Source organism: Polyodon spathula, chromosome 6, assembly GCF_017654505.1.
Source record: "Polyodon spathula isolate WHYD16114869_AA chromosome 6, ASM1765450v1, whole genome shotgun sequence".
Taxonomy (NCBI): domain Eukaryota; kingdom Metazoa; phylum Chordata; class Actinopteri; order Acipenseriformes; family Polyodontidae; genus Polyodon; species Polyodon spathula.
Window position 1 is genome coordinate 9,735,175 of NC_054539.1, and position 18,826 is coordinate 9,754,000.

Genomic DNA, 18,826 nt, shown 5'->3' on the forward strand with positions numbered 1-18,826 from the left:
CATATACTTCATCTGTAGACCTGCTTATCTAATTGTGGTAACACTAGACAACAACTAGTTATTATGAGTATCACAACTGGGAATATATGGAGGTGTATGTATGTATCTATGTATGTATGTATGTAGACATACTGTGGATTCAGGTCATGTTAATCTCCTTTTTTATGATACTGCAATGCAATGTCCTGAAATATAAATTGCATAGTTATTTATAGTTATTATTTTTTATTGAAATAAGACAAAGTATAATTTTAAATTGTCCTGGTTTATTGAAATGTGAGAAAAAAGGATCATTTCGCATTTGTTTTTCTTACAGAGTTTATGGAATATCTCTGTTATGTGCACATATTTTCTTGAAATAAATTAGATAAAAACAAAACAGAACCTTAAAATTCTCAAGCATGTAAGTTAAGGCCAGTTCTGTGTAATAAATTACCAGTGAAATAATTAGTTTTATTAAAAAAATCAAAAAAAAAACATATTCACATATAATTAACTGCCATGATGTTTCAGGTGCGCAGCAGGAAACAGCATTTTCTTATACATAACAGTCTGATTGATATCATCTTCCGAACAGAAGCCCCCATCACTGGAGACCTGTAACAGTCTGAATAAAAAAGAAAAACAGTATGCAAGAAAGGCACCGTTAAAGTATATTTGATCAAAGAAGGGAAATAAACCATTAAATCTGTATAGCGTGTATGATATACAATACTTCAGCTTTAGAGACTGAGTTTGGCTAAATGTGGACATTCATTAAAAATCATAACCCTTTATCATTTGCAATGTACAGCATATGCCAAATAAGTTAATGTTTCTGAGATGCTGAAAAATGTTCTTTGCCCTCCCGCATTAAGCAGTCTTGTGTATTTATTCAGGGTTATCATGGCTTTCATACATAGCTTGTAGCAGAACATTATAAACGGTATGCACTTTGTATTACTTAGCAGATCACTTCATAGCAAATTGTGCTTCAAGGCAGCCTTCTGGATCTACCTGTTGGCATTTGTTAGAGCATAAACTATAGTACACTGCTACCCATCTGACATCTCATACACATATTAACATAATGATATATACATTCTACAGTATGTCATTAACTTTCATGTCGCAAAGCTGTGGGTAACATCCAAGAATACGTTTGAAAAAAAAAATAATAATTAGGGAAACTTACAACTGTTTGGCAGAGTCCTTTATCTTACAGTTCAAGGCATGTAAAGCCTCAATTAAGACTGAAGTGACTTCCTTTCTACCACGGTATAATAATAAAGCCTCTGAAAAAAGTATTTGTACATTTTGTATGAAAAGTATGTTCTTGAGAACACCCTGATAGTGTCACTGTCACACCACTCACTGATTAACCAAAAATATACAGAAATAAGCATTCAACCAAAGAGTAATAACCTAATGTGTATTTTGTAAGTAGCAGCCATACTATTCTGTTTTCCTCAGTACCTTTGATAGCAGCTGTAATTAAGATATTTAATTGTAAACATAAAATACTGTATTACCCACACTAACAGTAGGATTTCTTTAGTTTTTCCCACCAGAATGTAAAACGCTAAGATATCTCCTTTTTCTCATGACTGCGCAGCTGAGAAGCAGCACTAATTTTAGTAAGTCCAATCATTAGGATTTGGCAGATCCCTGCTGCATTAGCTCGAAAGGTTACAGCTAAATCTCTTTGTACTCTTGCTAAATGGAAGGGCTTGACGTATTTATACTACTATTAATTAAATGCACTGTTCATTTAAACATGCACATGTCATGCAGCTAGGAGATTATGGGCTCATACAACTGCCTTTTGGATTCGTTCAGATTCTTGCAAGTTTCTTCAGATTTTGTTTTAGAATAGTCCATGCAATGATATGTATGATTAAAGGAAGTACTTAGTTTACAAACAAAACTCTCCTGTGTGGTGCTTTTTTAGTCGGATGTGAGGCAGGCTGAGGGAGTCGTCCCTGGATCCTCCAATACTTTGAGATGAGATCTTCCTGTTCCAGGCTCAGAAAGTCAGTGGGGTGTTGTGTCCACTGTGGATCGTGTGAGGAAATCAAAGCCCTCTGTCATGGTTCCCGAGTCCAACTCCTTGTCTGTTATGAAGAGCTTTGTGTTCTTCCAATCAGGATAGATCTCCTGGCTCCCTCGTGAACCGTTTGAGTCACTGCTCGAGTGGTTTGTGTGGAGTGTCTCTGTGGACTGCATCAGGTCTTGAACAGAGAGCGACTTCTCCAAGACTCTGTCCGTTGTCGAGGGCACTGAAACCGAGGCTTCCCCCTCCAGGCCCATTTGCCTTCTCCACGAGCCCTTCTCTTTTGCATTGGGCTGTGTAGTCTGTCCATTATCTGTTGAAGCAACCAGGCAGGCGGTGACATCAGAGGCACCCTCCTGTGTGGTGACTGGAATAATGTTTATGGGCCTGTTGATATGCTTAAGGGACGGCAGAGAGGGGATCTGCAAGGTTGTTGGGGCTGCTGGCTTGAATGGTTGAGCCATTTGGCTTGACAAGTTATTGGGTGTCACAACAGGTATAGTCCCCTCACTCTGGCTCATTGGCACCTGCGTGGCTAAGCCATGCATAGTTGGCGAGTAAGAATAGTAGGCTGAATTGTTCAGCTCGTTTGGTGTCAATATCATTTGCAATCCCCGGGGAATGTTGGCACTGGCAGATCTGGACACACCGCTGCTGTACTGCGCTGAGCTGGAGACGTCTTTGCTGTCCAAGGGGCTCTGGTAGTCAGAGGTGGGTTCAAACTCGAACAGGGGCATCTGCAGCGAGGCGAGGGTCAGCGCTGAGGCCGATCCTTTTCGTAAAGCCTGTTTGTAGATTTCCAAGAGGGAGTCCAGCTTGGATTCTATGGACTGTACCTGGAAGGTGAAAAATAATTGAAGGGATTTAGGATGTAGGTGGCGCTTTTTTGTTTGCTTGAAGATGTTATCACACTGATGACATAACAGTACAGCCCTAAACCCATTGAATTGAGTTAATCCACTAGTACGGTACATTCTTAAAGAGCAAGTATCTTCAAATATCATTGGAATAGATTTATATTGCTCTTACTATTTTAAGATTGTGGTTCTGTTGCTCCAATATTGAATTCTCTAAATCTGCTTTTGCTTTGTTTGAAGGCTGCTTTGAGCATGACTGAAGATCCAACTGAAAGTGCCTGGAGTGAACAGCCTTCCTCATTGTATTTCAGTCCTATTACTATATAACCTTTGATCTCTGCAAGCCTCTCTACTACCTTTTATGTACATATAGAGTCGGTGGGGCTGGCAGCATTAAAAGATCAGATTGTCATATTGAAGGGTTAATTGTATGTTTGAAATAGGGTTATGGAGGTTCACAATAACAAGCCACTGGTCTTGCTAAAACCAGTTCTATCACGGTTGTTTAAATGGCTGAGTGAACAGTACAAGGTTGAGTGATAGAGATAACTTGGCATCATATCTGTTACATAACCATGGGTTGATAGTGACTGTTTTATAACCATGGATCTTAGGAATCTGTTTGCTGCGGAATAACATGGAAAAATGCAGATTTTCCATGATAACACGGAAAAATAATTTTTTCGAAGATTTTTTATTTTTACACTTGGGAAGGGGCAAAAAACATGCAAGGCTTTTCTTATTTGTTTGATAATAACCAAATCAATACACATATAATATATAAATATTAACACAGACAACTTTGCTTTAAATTTACATAAACCTGTCTAATAAAACTGCTTCCGGTATTCAAGTTCAGTTTACTTTAGTATTCAGAGCTGTTCATAAAGTTGCCGAAAACCAATAAAAAAATCACCCCTAAAGATTGGATCAGTTTGGCAAGGACAGATTTCACGTTGATGGTAATTTGCTGTTTTGTACATCATGCAGCAAGGCTGTAGATTATACTTGTAGGCAGACCACCCATAGGCAGAAGCGCTAAACATAAATTGAATGCAAGGAAACATGTACAAGGGCCATCGAAAACACTGAAACAGACCACTGTGTTTGGATCATTTCAGCATCTTACAACTGCCAAAGAGCAGCGTGAAATTGTTGTTTCAGATTTTGTCAAAATGTGTGTAAAAGCCGACATTCCTCTGTACAAAGTGGATCAACCGGCAGTTTGAGAATTCTTCAGCAAGCACATTAGGGAGGTGGTGCCATTCCAAAGTCAGACCAATTGTAGCTGGAATGCTGCAGCTGTATTTTGATGATGACTAACTTGGAGTTTAACTAACATGAATATTTATTTTTTTTACAACAGGGAACTATTTGTAATATTTGAAGTAAAAAAAAAAAAAAAAGTATGTTTGTTTGTTTTATTGATTAATGGGGCTGGTAAGCTTGTAACTTGCTTAGAATTTGAAAGTGTAACCATTTTTATTGTATTTATTTATTTAGCAGGCACATTTATCCAAAGCGATAATTAGTTATAAACTAAAATACAATATAAAGATACATAACAAATGTAACAAGAACAACAATAAATACTGTACGTGTTAACTTTTACCCAATAGTACTGTTTGTGTGTGTCATATTGTGGCAGGGAAAACTCCTTTTTAACCTTTTATTTTACTTGTGGAATAATGCAGATTTCTTTTTTTATGAGAATTTGATTTTTTTTTATTGCGGAAAAGGATCCCTGTTTATAACCAATCAATGCTCAACACAAATAGAAATGTAATCAATTACACTTAGTGGCTTCACCCTAGAGTTGGAGCCGTAGCATATAAACACACTGAAGCTAGATACATTAATTTGGCTATTTGGGAGATCTGAGATGACCTTCACTGCTGTTCCTAAAAGAATAACCTCCACCTTCAGGTAATATCGGAATTACCCTGTATGCTGTTTAAAACTAGCTGACCAGAGTATCGTGCCTAGAGGTATAACTGCAATCACTGAGTATTTCTTTAAATAATCTTTGAATGCTAATCCTTGAATAATGTAACCTTTAATAAATAAGTTGACTTTACTCACTGTTGTCAAGTATCATTAATAACATAGACTAATTAAAAGTGAAAATATTATAATTGCTTCCACATCCTAACAGTATGACTTGAATGGAATAAGCAAGCTCCAAGCTAGGTAAAGAGAGATATAGAGAAAACATGTACTAATTCAATATTGGAGCCACATAACCCAGAACCACTCTGAAATATTGCACACATCAGAAATAGTAAGGGAGCTGTAAAAAACAAATCTATTCAAATTCCAGAAATTTACAAAACCTCACCTGTTTTTCCACTTTACACACTCGTCCCAGCATGCTTAGGTCTTCGATCGCCTCACTCTCTGGCAGAATCTTTTCTCTGGATTTCTTATCTCCTGGTATTTGTCCTTTGCCAAGAATTTGGTCGACTCTGTGAAAGGAAATGAAGAAATGAAACCAGTTAAATATCCTACAGCTATTTAAAAAGACTACAGAGACTTAAAAACTTGAATTCAAATTGGTCATTTTCGGCTTTACGACTGCTAATCTTAACACCCCCCCCCCCCCCCCCCCCTTTTTTTTGAACAATTATTTTTATTAATTTTCCAATTATCTCCCAATTTGCAATGTCCAATTATTATTCAAACCTGCTCACCACTGCAACCCCCGAACTAAGTCGGGAGAGACGAAGACGAGCACTCGCGTCCTCCGAAACGAGTGCCGTCAGCCATTCACTTTTTTCGCTCTCCAAGCCCACCTTGCAGCCATATCCAGAACTTACAGTGTCGGAGGACCATTCAGTTCTTTATATGCGTTCAGGCTGGCCTGCAGGCTCCCAGGTAGCCACTGGTGTGCAGTGAGCCAAGGACTCCCCAGCAGCCTACTCCCTACCCCACCTGGGCAGCACTTGGCCAATTGTGCACCACCTCCTGGGAACTCCCTTCCACTGTTGACAGTGGCATAGCTTTGATTCGATCTCCAGGCTATAGGGCTCACTCTGCACTCCGGGCGGAGTGCCTTTACCGGATGCGCCACATGGGAGCCCTAATCTCCCCTTTTTAAATGGTACGTGTTTTTATAAAACATTTGCTTTACAGAGTAACACACAGCTGTTAGAGAGAAGATATCACATAAGAGAAAACGGTCCCCATGATTAGAACACATTTAGAAACTAGGACATCAGGAAGTCAAAATCCTTGCAGTTTCAAAATATCATCTTTACAATAGTCTGGTCAAATTGTTTCAATTTGCTATAACACAAGAGGTAATTCCCCTGCCTCCAAAGCAGACGGGTCATGTTTTATTACTTGTAAGTGATTACAGCTGAGTAGGTCTCACATATGCAGTAAACATGTGACAATGGGTACAAAGAAATCTCTGTTTGCAAGCCATGTTTCAAGATAGTGTCGCACGATCATTTCATCTGGAGGGTGACATTTTCCACACCCCTTCAACAGCTTCTTTCCTGCTGCTTTGACTATTGATGATATGCGTTTGTTTCAAAACTGCACATTTGAGATCTATGCAGCTAATGGAAGTGCAAAACAACTATGCTACAATCACTGTTTTATTAGGAGGGTTTACACCTCCATTCCAGAACAGTACCAGGCAGTGATGAAGGGAAGAGCCAAAGAAAATAGTTTTTGACTACCGTACATGTTCATGTATTTCCTTATTGCAAAACTGTTGCTGATGTTGACCCCCTGACATAAGAAGATGTTAAAATATGAATACTCTGATCCCTGTTTTTTTTGTTAAAGCAACAGCTTCACAGCAATATGTCTAACCCTGGTGTGGACTGCTTTCTGCTATGTTGACTGTAATATAAGTGCAGCGAGGGGGAGGAAAATGTCTTGACTTTGGTCATCAGTTGTGGCTGTGGACCTACAATGGTATCCAACCTACATGAAAGAGGGTACATTACATTGGGAAAAAAAGCAGGTAAATACAATACAAAATGTGAGACTTATTGGGGGTGATAAGAGACAGGTGATGGAGCTACTGATGCCAACACCAAGAAGTATTGAAACAGATCAGTACAAAATGACTGGGGTGGGATTATTGGTAACACTTCACATTATGCCTCTAATTACTGTGTATTTACATAGCAGTTACTTTGTAAATACATGTGTACTTAGACATAACTACAATGTTATTATGCATAGTTACAATGTACTAAGTAACTACTATGTAATACACGGTAATTAGAGACACTTAATGTAGATGTACCAGTCCCCATTGCAGGAGCTCATTTTTAGATAAATCACTCACCCAGTTGTTCTTGATGTGTAGTGCATTAATAATAGTTGTACTGTTGCACTCGTGGGATAGAGTGCTGGTTATAATATGTACTGAAGATTGGACAATAATCAAAATAAGATACAATGACATATTTAGTGAGCAATGGGTCTCAGCAGTATCTGTCCCAATACTTGTAGGGAAATGCACATACATTGCAATGTACCATACATACTTTCAGCATTACCTTTACCTTTTTATTATTTTTATATTTTTACATTATGAATTAAACAATTACGACAGTTTGAAGGAAAACCCAACTTTAAAGACCCAAAGTTAAAGATCTAGCTCTTATACACATGTTTTATTCCTATTCATAGTTTGAATCATTTCCAAATATTTTGTTTAAATCTGTAATATATAAAACTAAAACAAAAAACTGTATTCACAATATGCAAAATACCAAAGAGCAGTGAAAAAGCACATTAAACATCTAAATAGTGGACAAACATGCCAATGCTTGTATCAATCAATCAAACTTTATTTTATACATACAATCTTCATTTTGTACATTTTTAACATCTCACTCTGTCAGAGAAGCAAGTTGCTGTACATGTGGTATTTGATCTTTACGTTTGTGGATAATTGCACTGCAGTTTGTCTTTACAACGTCAGTGCACTGTTGCTATTGGTAAGTGAATTCCATTCACAGTCATGCTTTCAGGAGCGCACGGCTGTACTGTTCTGTTTCTGTGTAGTGTATGCGCGTACACAGCCTGCTCACCGCGTTTGAAGACTCTTGATTCTGCAGAGCATGTCCAGGTGCCCGGCTGAATACTGCTCGATCACGTCCTTCACATCATAAGGCCGCAGCGTTTCTTTAAATTTTCTCTTTGCAACATGAAATTTCATAATTCTGCAAATAAAACACAATAAACAAAACAAGACGGCTTAAAGCACTTTCTAGAACAAATAACTAAATTATACTTGTTTTCTGTCAATCATCAATCTGTTTCATCAATCTGTTTCTTCCCCCAGTGCTACAGTAGCAGCCACTTTGGTGTACCACAGACACTGCAGCACATATTAAATAAAATAGCATTTCACCTTCACTCCTTACTACCCTACTTAATGATTGTCAGCTCTGTTGTATCAGTGGAAATGGGGCTTCCTTATACGCAGGTTAATGTTTTTTAGAAACCGCTCTGAAACTCGCTCTGAGCCTTTGAGAATCAGCATCACAGCTTGATCTGAGTAAGCCAATGAAACCAAGATGCTTCTTGAGGTATTCATGTATTATGATTTCCATTTTAGCTTCATGGCCCCGACTCTCTGGAACTCTCTCCCAGCTTTAGTGCTTACAGCTCCCACAATTGCTCGCTTCAAATCAACTCTCAAGACCCACTTGTTCTCTCTTGCTTTCAATGCTTTTAAAGCCTGATATCTGTTATTAGCTGTTGTCTAAATTGCTATTTCAGGTTTTTCACTCCATCTTATCTGTATGATTCTGCTTGACACACGCATCCACAAAGTTTAGAATTCACATCCTAGCCTTTTATTTAATGTATTATGCCTATATTTAATGTGTTTGCATAGTTTTTAATGTTGTATTTAATGTATTATTCCCCGTATTTCAGTGTATTTAATGTATTATGCATTGTTCCTCACTATCTTGTAAAGTGCTTTGTGATATATAAATCAGCAAAGACCTGTTCATTCCTGTTCAAGTTTTTATTACACATTACAGTTAATTAATGTAAAAGCAGGTTTTTTAATTCCTAGTACTATGATATTGCAGAGCTGGTTTGAATGCTTGGCGTCATGTATTTCAACATGAGGGGATTGATCTAGATGTAAAGTGCTTAGTTTGCTGATCCACTCAGTATTTTAATCCATCATAAAACTTTGGGGATTAGGTCAAATGACCAGTGAACACTTCAGTGCGAATAGCCCAGAGTTATTAAAGATGCAATGCCTGCACAATCATGTCAAAACTTTCACTAACATTCAATTCCTTTGTGTCCATTACATTAATGTTTAGTTAATTACTTATCAGGAAGCAGGCCAGGTTGATAGTCCAGTTACATGGGCATGCTGATGAACTTAAGGAAGAAATAGAAATGTACACTGAAAATGTATCCGAAATGCATGTATGAATAAGACAAATTCTTAATTATTTAAAATTTATAATAGCTATTTAATAAAACAAAAACTTGATATATTAGGCAATACAAAATCCATGGTTATCCAAGCTAATTGAATGCCACTTTTTACAGGACAGTATGTCTGATATTTAATTTAAAATGATCTAAAGCACCACCATTATCAAGTATGCAGTCAGTGTGTAGTGTCCACTGCATTTGTAAAATGTGTCTCATAATGGCCACAAGGAGGCAATTAAGGAACACTATACAATATAATAGTTCTCAAATACAATGAGCGTATTATTATGTACACATATTTAGATATTTAGATACACAGTATTAACACTAGAGGGCATAAGCAACACAATTACTCAACAGGCCCCTGAAAACGTACAATTTAATTTAGTAGTGCAGAAAACGGTTATTATTTTTGCAACTCCTCGTCTGCTGCTGCAGTTACAGGGAACACATTTCTGCTAGTACAATAATCTCTTTACGTAGCAAACTTCCAGGGAGTTGTTTTGCGAACCAGTGGTTCAAATTGTGTTTTATTTTTTTGTGTGTCAAGGATGAGCTTAGGGAACTCCTAAACAGTGTTTAATATTGAGTACAAAGTAGTGTTTTACTTTTGTGACAACCTGATTTTAATATTCAAATTGGAGTGCTTTCAAATTCGACAGTATCGAAAGCTTTATTGCAGCATCGAGGCCTCAGTCCGACAGCCTATAGAACAGTGAGGTGCCTAGACTAAGGCATGCCTCTGGATACAGAAAACAGAATAAAAGTATTAAAAACATTGTGCAAAGTTGGCAGCAGATTAACATGCAGAATGATAGCAGGAGACAGACAGAGACAAGTGCGAGTGGCAGATTAGTCTAAAAAGTATGTGAGCCTGAAAAATGTGGCTTAGCTAGTGTGTCTGCAATTTGCATTTCTGTCCTGAAGTCTGTGGTCTGAAGTGTGGTTTTTCTCTTTGGAAAAATTATACTAAAAACCAGACAAAGTAAATATATTCCAATATCCAGTTTTATATGTCAGAGTTGCCAACAAAGTAAAAACAAGTATCAGACTTTAATACCTAAAAAAACCAACAAAAACTTGGATGTTGAAACTTGATATACAAACAGCCATGTTATAACAATCAAAATGAAGACCAAGTTCACACCATTTGTACAGCTTGGCTCAGTGACCAATGATTTAAATAACAGAATCATCATCAAACAAGTCAGTTCTTTCTACTGTACAAATAACTAAGGAGTAAAAGCTGAACATGATTGCTCATAATAAGGATAATGCTAAATAATTAAACACATCTAAAAGAAGTGAAGATTTTATTAGGCAAGGAGCAGAGGTTAAAAATGGTCCTGAAGTTCACAAGACTGCAAGTAACATTAAACAAAGATTATAAGGACTCCTTCTAATGAACAGGCCTATTTGATTTACTTTATATAAACTTAAAGGGGTGAGTGTTTTGATAATGCAGCAGGACCCAATACTTATTCCCTTATGTGGGGGAAAAGGAATGTGCTACAATAAATGAAGCATTAACGGCAGCAGACATGATCATTTCTCAATGTTACAGTGTGGAAAAAGAAAACAGCCAAAAGTTGGCACACTTTTATTGCTGTGGGTCTATGATGTGTTAATAGAACTGTCCCATGTTCCACTAGAGGGTGAGGAGTTCAGTAGTACAGTTCTGAAGAGCATTAAAGGATTATTGCTCCCCACTTAATAGCAAGTTGTGATGTATATGTCTGTCACTGATGATGGTGAAAGGCTATCTGTTAAATGCTGCAACATGGCCTTGTGACACCTCATGAGATTATATGCATTAGTTGTAGTATTACATTTTCACGTTGATAGAAATTCTGCTGTCAGGTCTGCAGGAGAAAGCTAAACCCGCCAAGTAAAATATTCAAGTAAAATATTGAACAAATGTAAAAAATACTGCCTTCGGTCTTGGATTGGCAGGATTTATTTGCTGCTATGTTATGAGGATGTGAGCAAAACCCCGGGGAGATGCAAGGTTCAGGCTTTACTGTCATCAGCTCTGTTTTGGAAAGATTGTAAAACAACCGTCAACAGTTTAAAAAAAAAAAAAACTGAACAGCTATATATTTTATGCAATATTTTCTTCTTCTTGGAATAATATTTCTACATACACATGCAGAGAAAAGGATAGTTTTTCAAGCAGTAAATATTAATTAAAAGAGAGAGCTTAATATTGTACTGTATATGGTGGCAATTTTTGAAACCTGACACACAACTGGGGGGGAATAGCTTGCCCAGGGAGTCCCTGGGAAACTCAAAAATGTTTCTTTTGTAACTCAAAAAGTTGTAGAATCTCTGCTATAGACGCTATTCTACAACAATATATATGGACACTCTCCCAGTTTAGTAAATAGAAATCGGTAGCTAGTGATGCCTGAAATACTATATTATGGTCTATTGTTACTAAAGTGTTAATGCTACATCTCAACAAATGGACTATAGTTGTTAAAGCGAATGGTTAGTGACAGAGAAAGTGCAAGGGGCGATTTGAGTTCTGAAATGAAATCATGACAGCACATTCTATTAACACACAGTCACATATCCCCCCCCCCCCTTCCCCCCTTCACTAACCTGACAGCTCTAATGACAGTTTTAAGAGCTGGGGTGAGATCCTCCACTGATACTTCACAGTGACACCCTTTCTCATCAAATCCATCATCAGTCCCCAGATTGGTGTCAGCTGGAAGATAAGGAGAGATCATAATTCAGGAGGTGTTAAACATTAACGGATTGTTGTTGTTTATTTTTTGGTCCTGTGTACAGTCAAGGTGGTGTTGTTAATGGCTTCATAAATGCTTAACCCTTGAAGCACTTCCAGCCGAATACATGCACAATACACAAAACATGCTCACTAATCATTCGTCTACAGAGTGTATACACAGCCACTCCATTAGTGGTATTCTTGTCAGGTTAAAGCTCATGTTACATGTGAATATTGCAATGTGATGTAGTGTTCACATGTTTACTGCCCTTGGTAAAAGCAATACGTAATGTGAAAGCAAATGACCCCTTGGAGATTCTACGGCTTTATCTTATCCATAAATCTAGTCTTGTGCTTGTTATTTTCCTTGGTTACTGGTAAAGACTTTACAATCTGGTAACAGTTTGCTGGTAACAGCAATGCAGATGGATTTAACTTTCTTTTGATAAATTTAAATGTTCTGTGTTTCCCGGGGGGGGTGGGGGGGAGAGAGCACAGAGAGAGAGAGAGAGAGCGAGAGAGAGAGAGAGAAAGAGAGAGAGAATCTATATATTTAACATCACATTTCATCCAAGGTGTTTTGCTTCAGTTTATGAAATCCATGCAAGTGTATTCAAAGCGAATGATTATCTTATTTCTTTCGTTCAGTAACACATTTTTAACAATTTGCTTCCATTGCACTGTGTGGGACAAATGTCAAAATGTACTTGGTATAATTACTCTTAGAGCTTCTTCTGTCAGAAAGCTATGAAAACCTCACATATCCAACATCCAACCATTTCTGTCCAGAAAAAAAACAAAACACTAACACATCATTGTTACAAAGACTAAATGATTCTTGGTAACACATCTCCCTCCTGACCTGTGAGGGCGCTGTGTAAAGGGGACAGAGTGCCCTGGACTGGGTGACAAGACAATTAATTCCCAGGATTAGGCAGAAGTTGGTCATCTAGGAAGGGGGAGGAGCTCCAGTACATTAAATCATTGACCTGGAAGGGAAACAATGTGGTAGCCGTGGATTGGAGGAGCTGTTGCACTCGTTAACCAAGGGGTCATGATAGATGGCATAAAAGGGGACGGAGCAATGTGATCTGTTCCTTTGTAATGGTTAACGCGAAACCAAAAGGAGACCTGTGTTATGAACCGTGAGTGTTTTGTTTGTTGTGTCTAAATTGTACTTCTTTGTTATTTAGACGGCTAAAGGTCACCAATGGCCAACAGTAAACCCGGACAACACTACACTATTTCATGGACAACTGTAATTACACCACAAGCACTTTAGCACTCACTGTGGACTTGTGTTTGTGTTTTGTGTTTCGTGTGGGTGTTTAGGAAACAAGTCTGTTTATTATTTCGGGACCAAACCCGCGGATTACAATAAAGCAATACATGCCACTGTATTGCTTCTCATTATCATTGTTTATTCTTTACTGCTGCATTTGGGTCATCAGACCAATTCAATTGTAAAAATAAACATCATTACACCTGGACTATCATTGTCTGTCCGTTCATTAATCACTGCTGCTTTACCTGCATCTGCACATTGTTAACCACTCTGCCACAATGACAAGTTTCCTGCATCTGCTTTACTGCACCAACATTGTGACAGTATGCATTTGTTCTTGTGGTTTTAGGAGCCTGTATGCAGGATTGGAAACAGGATTCCTAAATTCAGTAGGGACACAACAGAGATGATTAGACAAAGTAAACAGGATGCGTTCAATAAATGCCCTAGATTTCGTAGAGTAAGATGATTTACCAACAGACCCCACTGAAATACAGACAGGTTGTAAAATCAATGGTCAAATATTTTGGTTTAATGTATTGTAGACATGTACAGAATCATCACTTATTTTTTTTTCAGGGTGTTTAACTCTAGGTTTGAATAGCTTTGTATTAATTAGATTGCAAGAATGACTTGTTTCCGTAAAGAACTAAAACAGGTCTACTATTATGTGTTATTATTATTATTATTATTATTATTATTATTATTATTATTATTATTATTATTATTATTATTATGTATTTCAAAGCTTTGTGGAATCCAATGTAGAGTTACTTCATCATTCTGAGTCTTTATACACAGTGATCTGCTTTTCGTAAGTAAACATGTGATGTAAAAAAGCCTACTCCACATAGAAAAGAAAATGAAGCGAAGCCTTCCTACCCATTAGTGCTTCTATTAATTAAGGGCTATTAAAGAGATTGTTGTGACGCTATCTTCAAAAATACTCCAGGGATTCCCTTATAGTTCAACAGGAGCCTTCATCATCTGAATCAGGGCAGGATTTACAGAGATGCTGTTTCTGGTCATTGTCCCTATTTACACAGAGATGGCCTTTCTGCTCAGTGTCCCTATTTAAAAATGTGGTGTTTTTGAGACAAAATGCTTAAAACAAATGTACTTTGTCAAAAAAAAAGTGATTTTTGCCTGTAAATGTAAGAACAGAAATGAATGAACTATAGCCATTTTGACGAAAGACCCAGTATCATAGTTTAATCTTTACAGTCTTATACATTCATTGTCTTTTAAATCTAAAAGTTTTCGTGCTGTGTTTGGAGAGACCTGCCATTTGTTAGGTTACCTGAGCAAATCCTTTGTAGATTTTCATTTCAGGTCCCGGCAATAACATTCTGAGCATCAAAATGCTACTTAAAAATAACATGGACTTGATTTCAAAAGACTGCCGGAATCAACATTTACCTGTTCACCTCAATAGAAAGTAATGTGTCACTCATATACTGCCACCCTGTCAGTGGAGGAGAAACACCCTCGGGTTAGCTATTTTTCTAAAATGACTAGTAACGATGTATGGTAAGTTCTCAGAATCATGTTTGTTTTAATCATTTTTCTAATTATTTATTAAGAGATGCACCTTGACCACAGTCAGGAATAATAGCTGCATCTACTGACTTTTATCAAGGTGTGCCATTCTAGAAAGAATACGCAAATTCCAGGACGGCAGACAAAAATGAAAATGATACCAGTAAGCTTTGATACAGTTCGTAATATCAAAAAAGTACTGCAAGTTACTTCAAGTGATCTGGGACAATAGGAAACAGCACAGCAAGATCCAGTACATCTTGCAGGTTTTGAGATACGTGTGAGGTGATACTGGCTCTTAAACATTTCACAGTTAAAGAGTGCATAATCTGAATGGAACATTCAGTCCTTGAATTTTCCAGCCAAGTTCACAGAGAACATAAGACCCCAGAACCATTCAACACGTAGAAAGGGAAGGGAAAGGTGAAACAATGAATCAAAATATATTTGAAGTTACTCACTGCTTAGCAATCAGGAATCTCATCAATTAATCACTGGGCTTACTCCTTCTCAGCCCAGCTCTGTGGCATACTTTTAATTACACTGGAAGGCTGAATTACTGAATTACTGCTGCAGTTTACTTTAGCGTTATTGCAGATTAAGTCCACCCAGCAATGCAGCAACTGATGGTGATGTCTGCTTTCCAGATGATAATGCACCCATCCAGTGTCCTTACAAACCAGTCCTTAAAGACTGCAGGGTCGACAGTACTAGATGTGTATTCAAAGTGGGTCTTTACAGGTTGCAGCTTTAGCCCCACATCTTTATTTCAGTACTTCTATTAATGTGTCATCAGACTGGTGTCCATTTTATTAAAAACAAACAGCCTTTTTCCATAGCTCTGAAATGTAGGATGTAGGCTTAGTTCACCTAACTGAGTTTCATTAAGACCTGCTGATTAATGGAGATGTCAATTACATGTAATTCAAACTACAGAGCTATTGGCATGCCAAACAAGCACTGGGGCAAAATCCAATTCCGAAGAATCATCAGCTGCTTAATTGCTGAGGTGCTGGTTCTTTGTTAAGCACAGAGTGTACAACAGACTGTTGCTAACACTGTTTACTCACTATACAAGAGCTGAAAGGGCTTGTTTGGGGGTAAATATTTAACTATTCAGTTTCAATTTCATTCATTCAATTTAAGTACATCAAAAAAACTAAAAACAAACAAACAAACAAACACCTATTATTGACCTAGCAACATAGCCAGTCTTGGGAGACAGATGATAAAGCTTATCTTTTGTGTATCTTCTTGGATAATGCCCTCTTGTTATCCACTGTGGGTTGTAACCAATACAAAATAATTGTGCCAGGGGGTTGTACTGCAGGAACGGCAGAGCCAGCAGCTACACAAATCAAAACAGACTTGGACTCATGCTGACTGGATTTTTTGTTGTCATTTAGAATGTACCTCAAAGAGCTGGTTTGTGATGACACGGTACATAAAGAAGACTGCCGTCACAATACACAGACACAATGGAAATGGTTTCTCTGTCCTGCAGGGTGCAGGCACACAATTGGCTTGGGTGAACTGTGGAATTCTCATGAAACGGCAAACAGTTTAAGATTTTAAAAAGTATTGCTCCAAAGATATAGACAAAGAAAACTTTTGATCAATACCAATACCTGTTTCATGCAGTTGTTAGATTCCCTCCATGATACACCACCAGCTTTTCCACAAAAGGCAGTAATGTTGTGCCCAATATATTGCACTGTTTCAATTTGCTAAGCAAATGCAGAGTTTGATTCTAAGGCAAGTGATTCTCCAAATACAGCTCTTAAATACTGGCTTAAACATACACTCTTTTCCATACCTTGCATATAGTACGCTGTGAATGTACACAGGCTGCTGTGGTTTCACTGACAAGGAGAGCTGGAAACACCCCCTTGACCTGTGTGTGGGTTAATCAGCTTTTCTCATTTGTGGAATAACTACAGCAATCTATGAACTTTCACGTGTATCATTTATTCTATTATTTTCCTAATATGTCATTTCTTTCGCTTCAGAAACCATTTTAGCTGGAATAGATATTCAGCACAGCAAATAATGATCTAAGCAGAAACAATCTGTACATAATAGGATATTAAATGGTTCTGAAATATTAATAAAATGTAGATGATACCCCTTTAACTGCAACTAGTAGCAGTAATGTCAGGGAACACTGCCCAGGTTTGGCACCAGTACAACATAAAGGCATGAAGGTTAACGCATACCATCTGGTGTGGTTCTGGACTGGCTCTTGAGTCTCAAGGAGGGCCTGAACCGGGTTCTGTCATTAAAACTCCAGCTCTTCTGCACCTTGGCTGGGCTGCCTTCCACTGTGATGTCAGCACTGGGTGACCGACGATCCCCTACTGACGTCTGCCTGTTCTTAATACTCTGGCCTCTTGGACTGGCCATTCGCACCCGTTCCTTAAAGCTTAACTTCTGGCTATAAGAGAGGGAATGGGAGAGGCATTCTCAGTAACTGGGCAGCATCAGTCAAGCTTTTGACACAGTGTGTGTTTTTTATAATCACTATGGAATGATAAGCTGTTAACATGTTATCGGTACAGATACTGTTGTAGGCATGTTAACAATTGCAGAGTGGTTATGCTGAACACCACCCATTGTACGGAAATGGACAGCTTTCATTTTATTTTAAGAATCAAAAACTGCTTAATGCATCATTACAGTATCTTGACATGTTTCTGTGTGGCTTATTCTTGAAGGTGACACTATTAAATTATCAAGCTTAGTTGACTTACATGCCTTAATATGGCTACTAGTCTCAGTGTACAGTTTGAAAATAATTAGAAATATTTTTTTTTCCCCAGGGGAAAGTTAGATACCATGCAATCAAGACATCTAATGTATACTCATTGTAGCATGCAATTTGCACTAGCACGATTTTCTTTAATCTTCAGTCAGCAGATGTACACATTTAAAAAGCCTTAAGTATGTAATAAAGAGAGAATTATAATAGATTTTTGGTAATGCTTATTGAGCTTGAATGTGATACAATGTTTTCTAGGATAAGGAAACCAAAGACAATTGCCAGTCAGCACTGGATGTAGTTAGAAGTCAGTCAGAGACTATTTGCTACTAATACACAGGTAGAACATTCTGCATGACAGTGATGGACCTGAAACATAAAAGAACAGCCAGAAGAGGCTTAGCAGCATGGAAGCAATGATGAGTTAGGATTTATGAGCCAAGCAAGAGAGATAAATCCTTGAACGGTTAGAAAACCCTGATGTACTTGACTCAGCGTTTCAGCATAGGGGTGTGCTATGTGTACCTTTCTGATATGCAAACTGAGGTTAAAGCAATCAGTTCCATATTAAGCAAGGCACATGCAGCAGGCACCAGCAGGCAATAGGCAGTTACAATGGGACACTAAAAGAGGCAGCCTGGCAATGGTATCAATCTTTTTGATCTTTTGATGCAACACTATATATAACTGTACTGTTTACAGTGCTTATAGAAAGTCTACAACTTTCTTCACATTTAGTTGTGTCCGTGCCTCAGAGTTTCATGCATTTAAATGAGGACTTTTTTCCACTTATCTAAACACCATACTCCACACTGTTAAGGGTAAAAAAGTTTTTATTGAGAAAAAAAAATATATACAGGTGATCCTCGACTTACGACGCTTCGACTTATCATGCACAGCACTTACAACTCTTTTGCATTATTATCCTGCTTCGACTTTATGACGTCGATACGGCATTTACGACATGGTGAGACCTGAGCCATGCGTCACGTGCGAATGCTCGGTGTCCAAACCTGCCGTGGTCGCCCTGACTGAGGCTAGTGATTTATTTATTTTATTTTTATGCATGTAACTTTTTTTTTTTTTTTTAATTTATTTGCCATTAACAATGTCTGATAAGAGCAATTGACTCAAAACGAAACCTAAGCTGTAAACATGATGAGGGGCTTAACTTCAGGCGATCGTA

At 37.8% G+C, this 18,826-nt stretch overlaps 1 protein-coding gene across 2 annotated transcripts in view; it reads right to left on the bottom strand.

The window, feature by feature from the left end:
* Positions 1-264: 264 nt before the first annotated feature.
* Positions 265-18,826, bottom strand: part of LOC121316826 (potassium voltage-gated channel subfamily KQT member 5-like) — a 169,463-nt gene continuing 150,901 nt past the window's right edge. For both annotated transcript variants that reach the window (XM_041252052.1, XM_041252053.1), the window contains 5 exons: positions 17,099-17,316; positions 11,929-12,037; positions 7,947-8,078; positions 5,228-5,354; positions 265-2,868 (listed from right to left, as the gene is read on the bottom strand). In XM_041252052.1, coding sequence (XP_041107986.1) covers positions 2,014-2,868; positions 5,228-5,354; positions 7,947-8,078; positions 11,929-12,037; positions 17,099-17,316 — 1,441 coding nt within the window. In that variant the 3' untranslated portion in view covers positions 265-2,013. The remainder of the gene's footprint in view (positions 2,869-5,227; positions 5,355-7,946; positions 8,079-11,928; positions 12,038-17,098; positions 17,317-18,826) is intronic.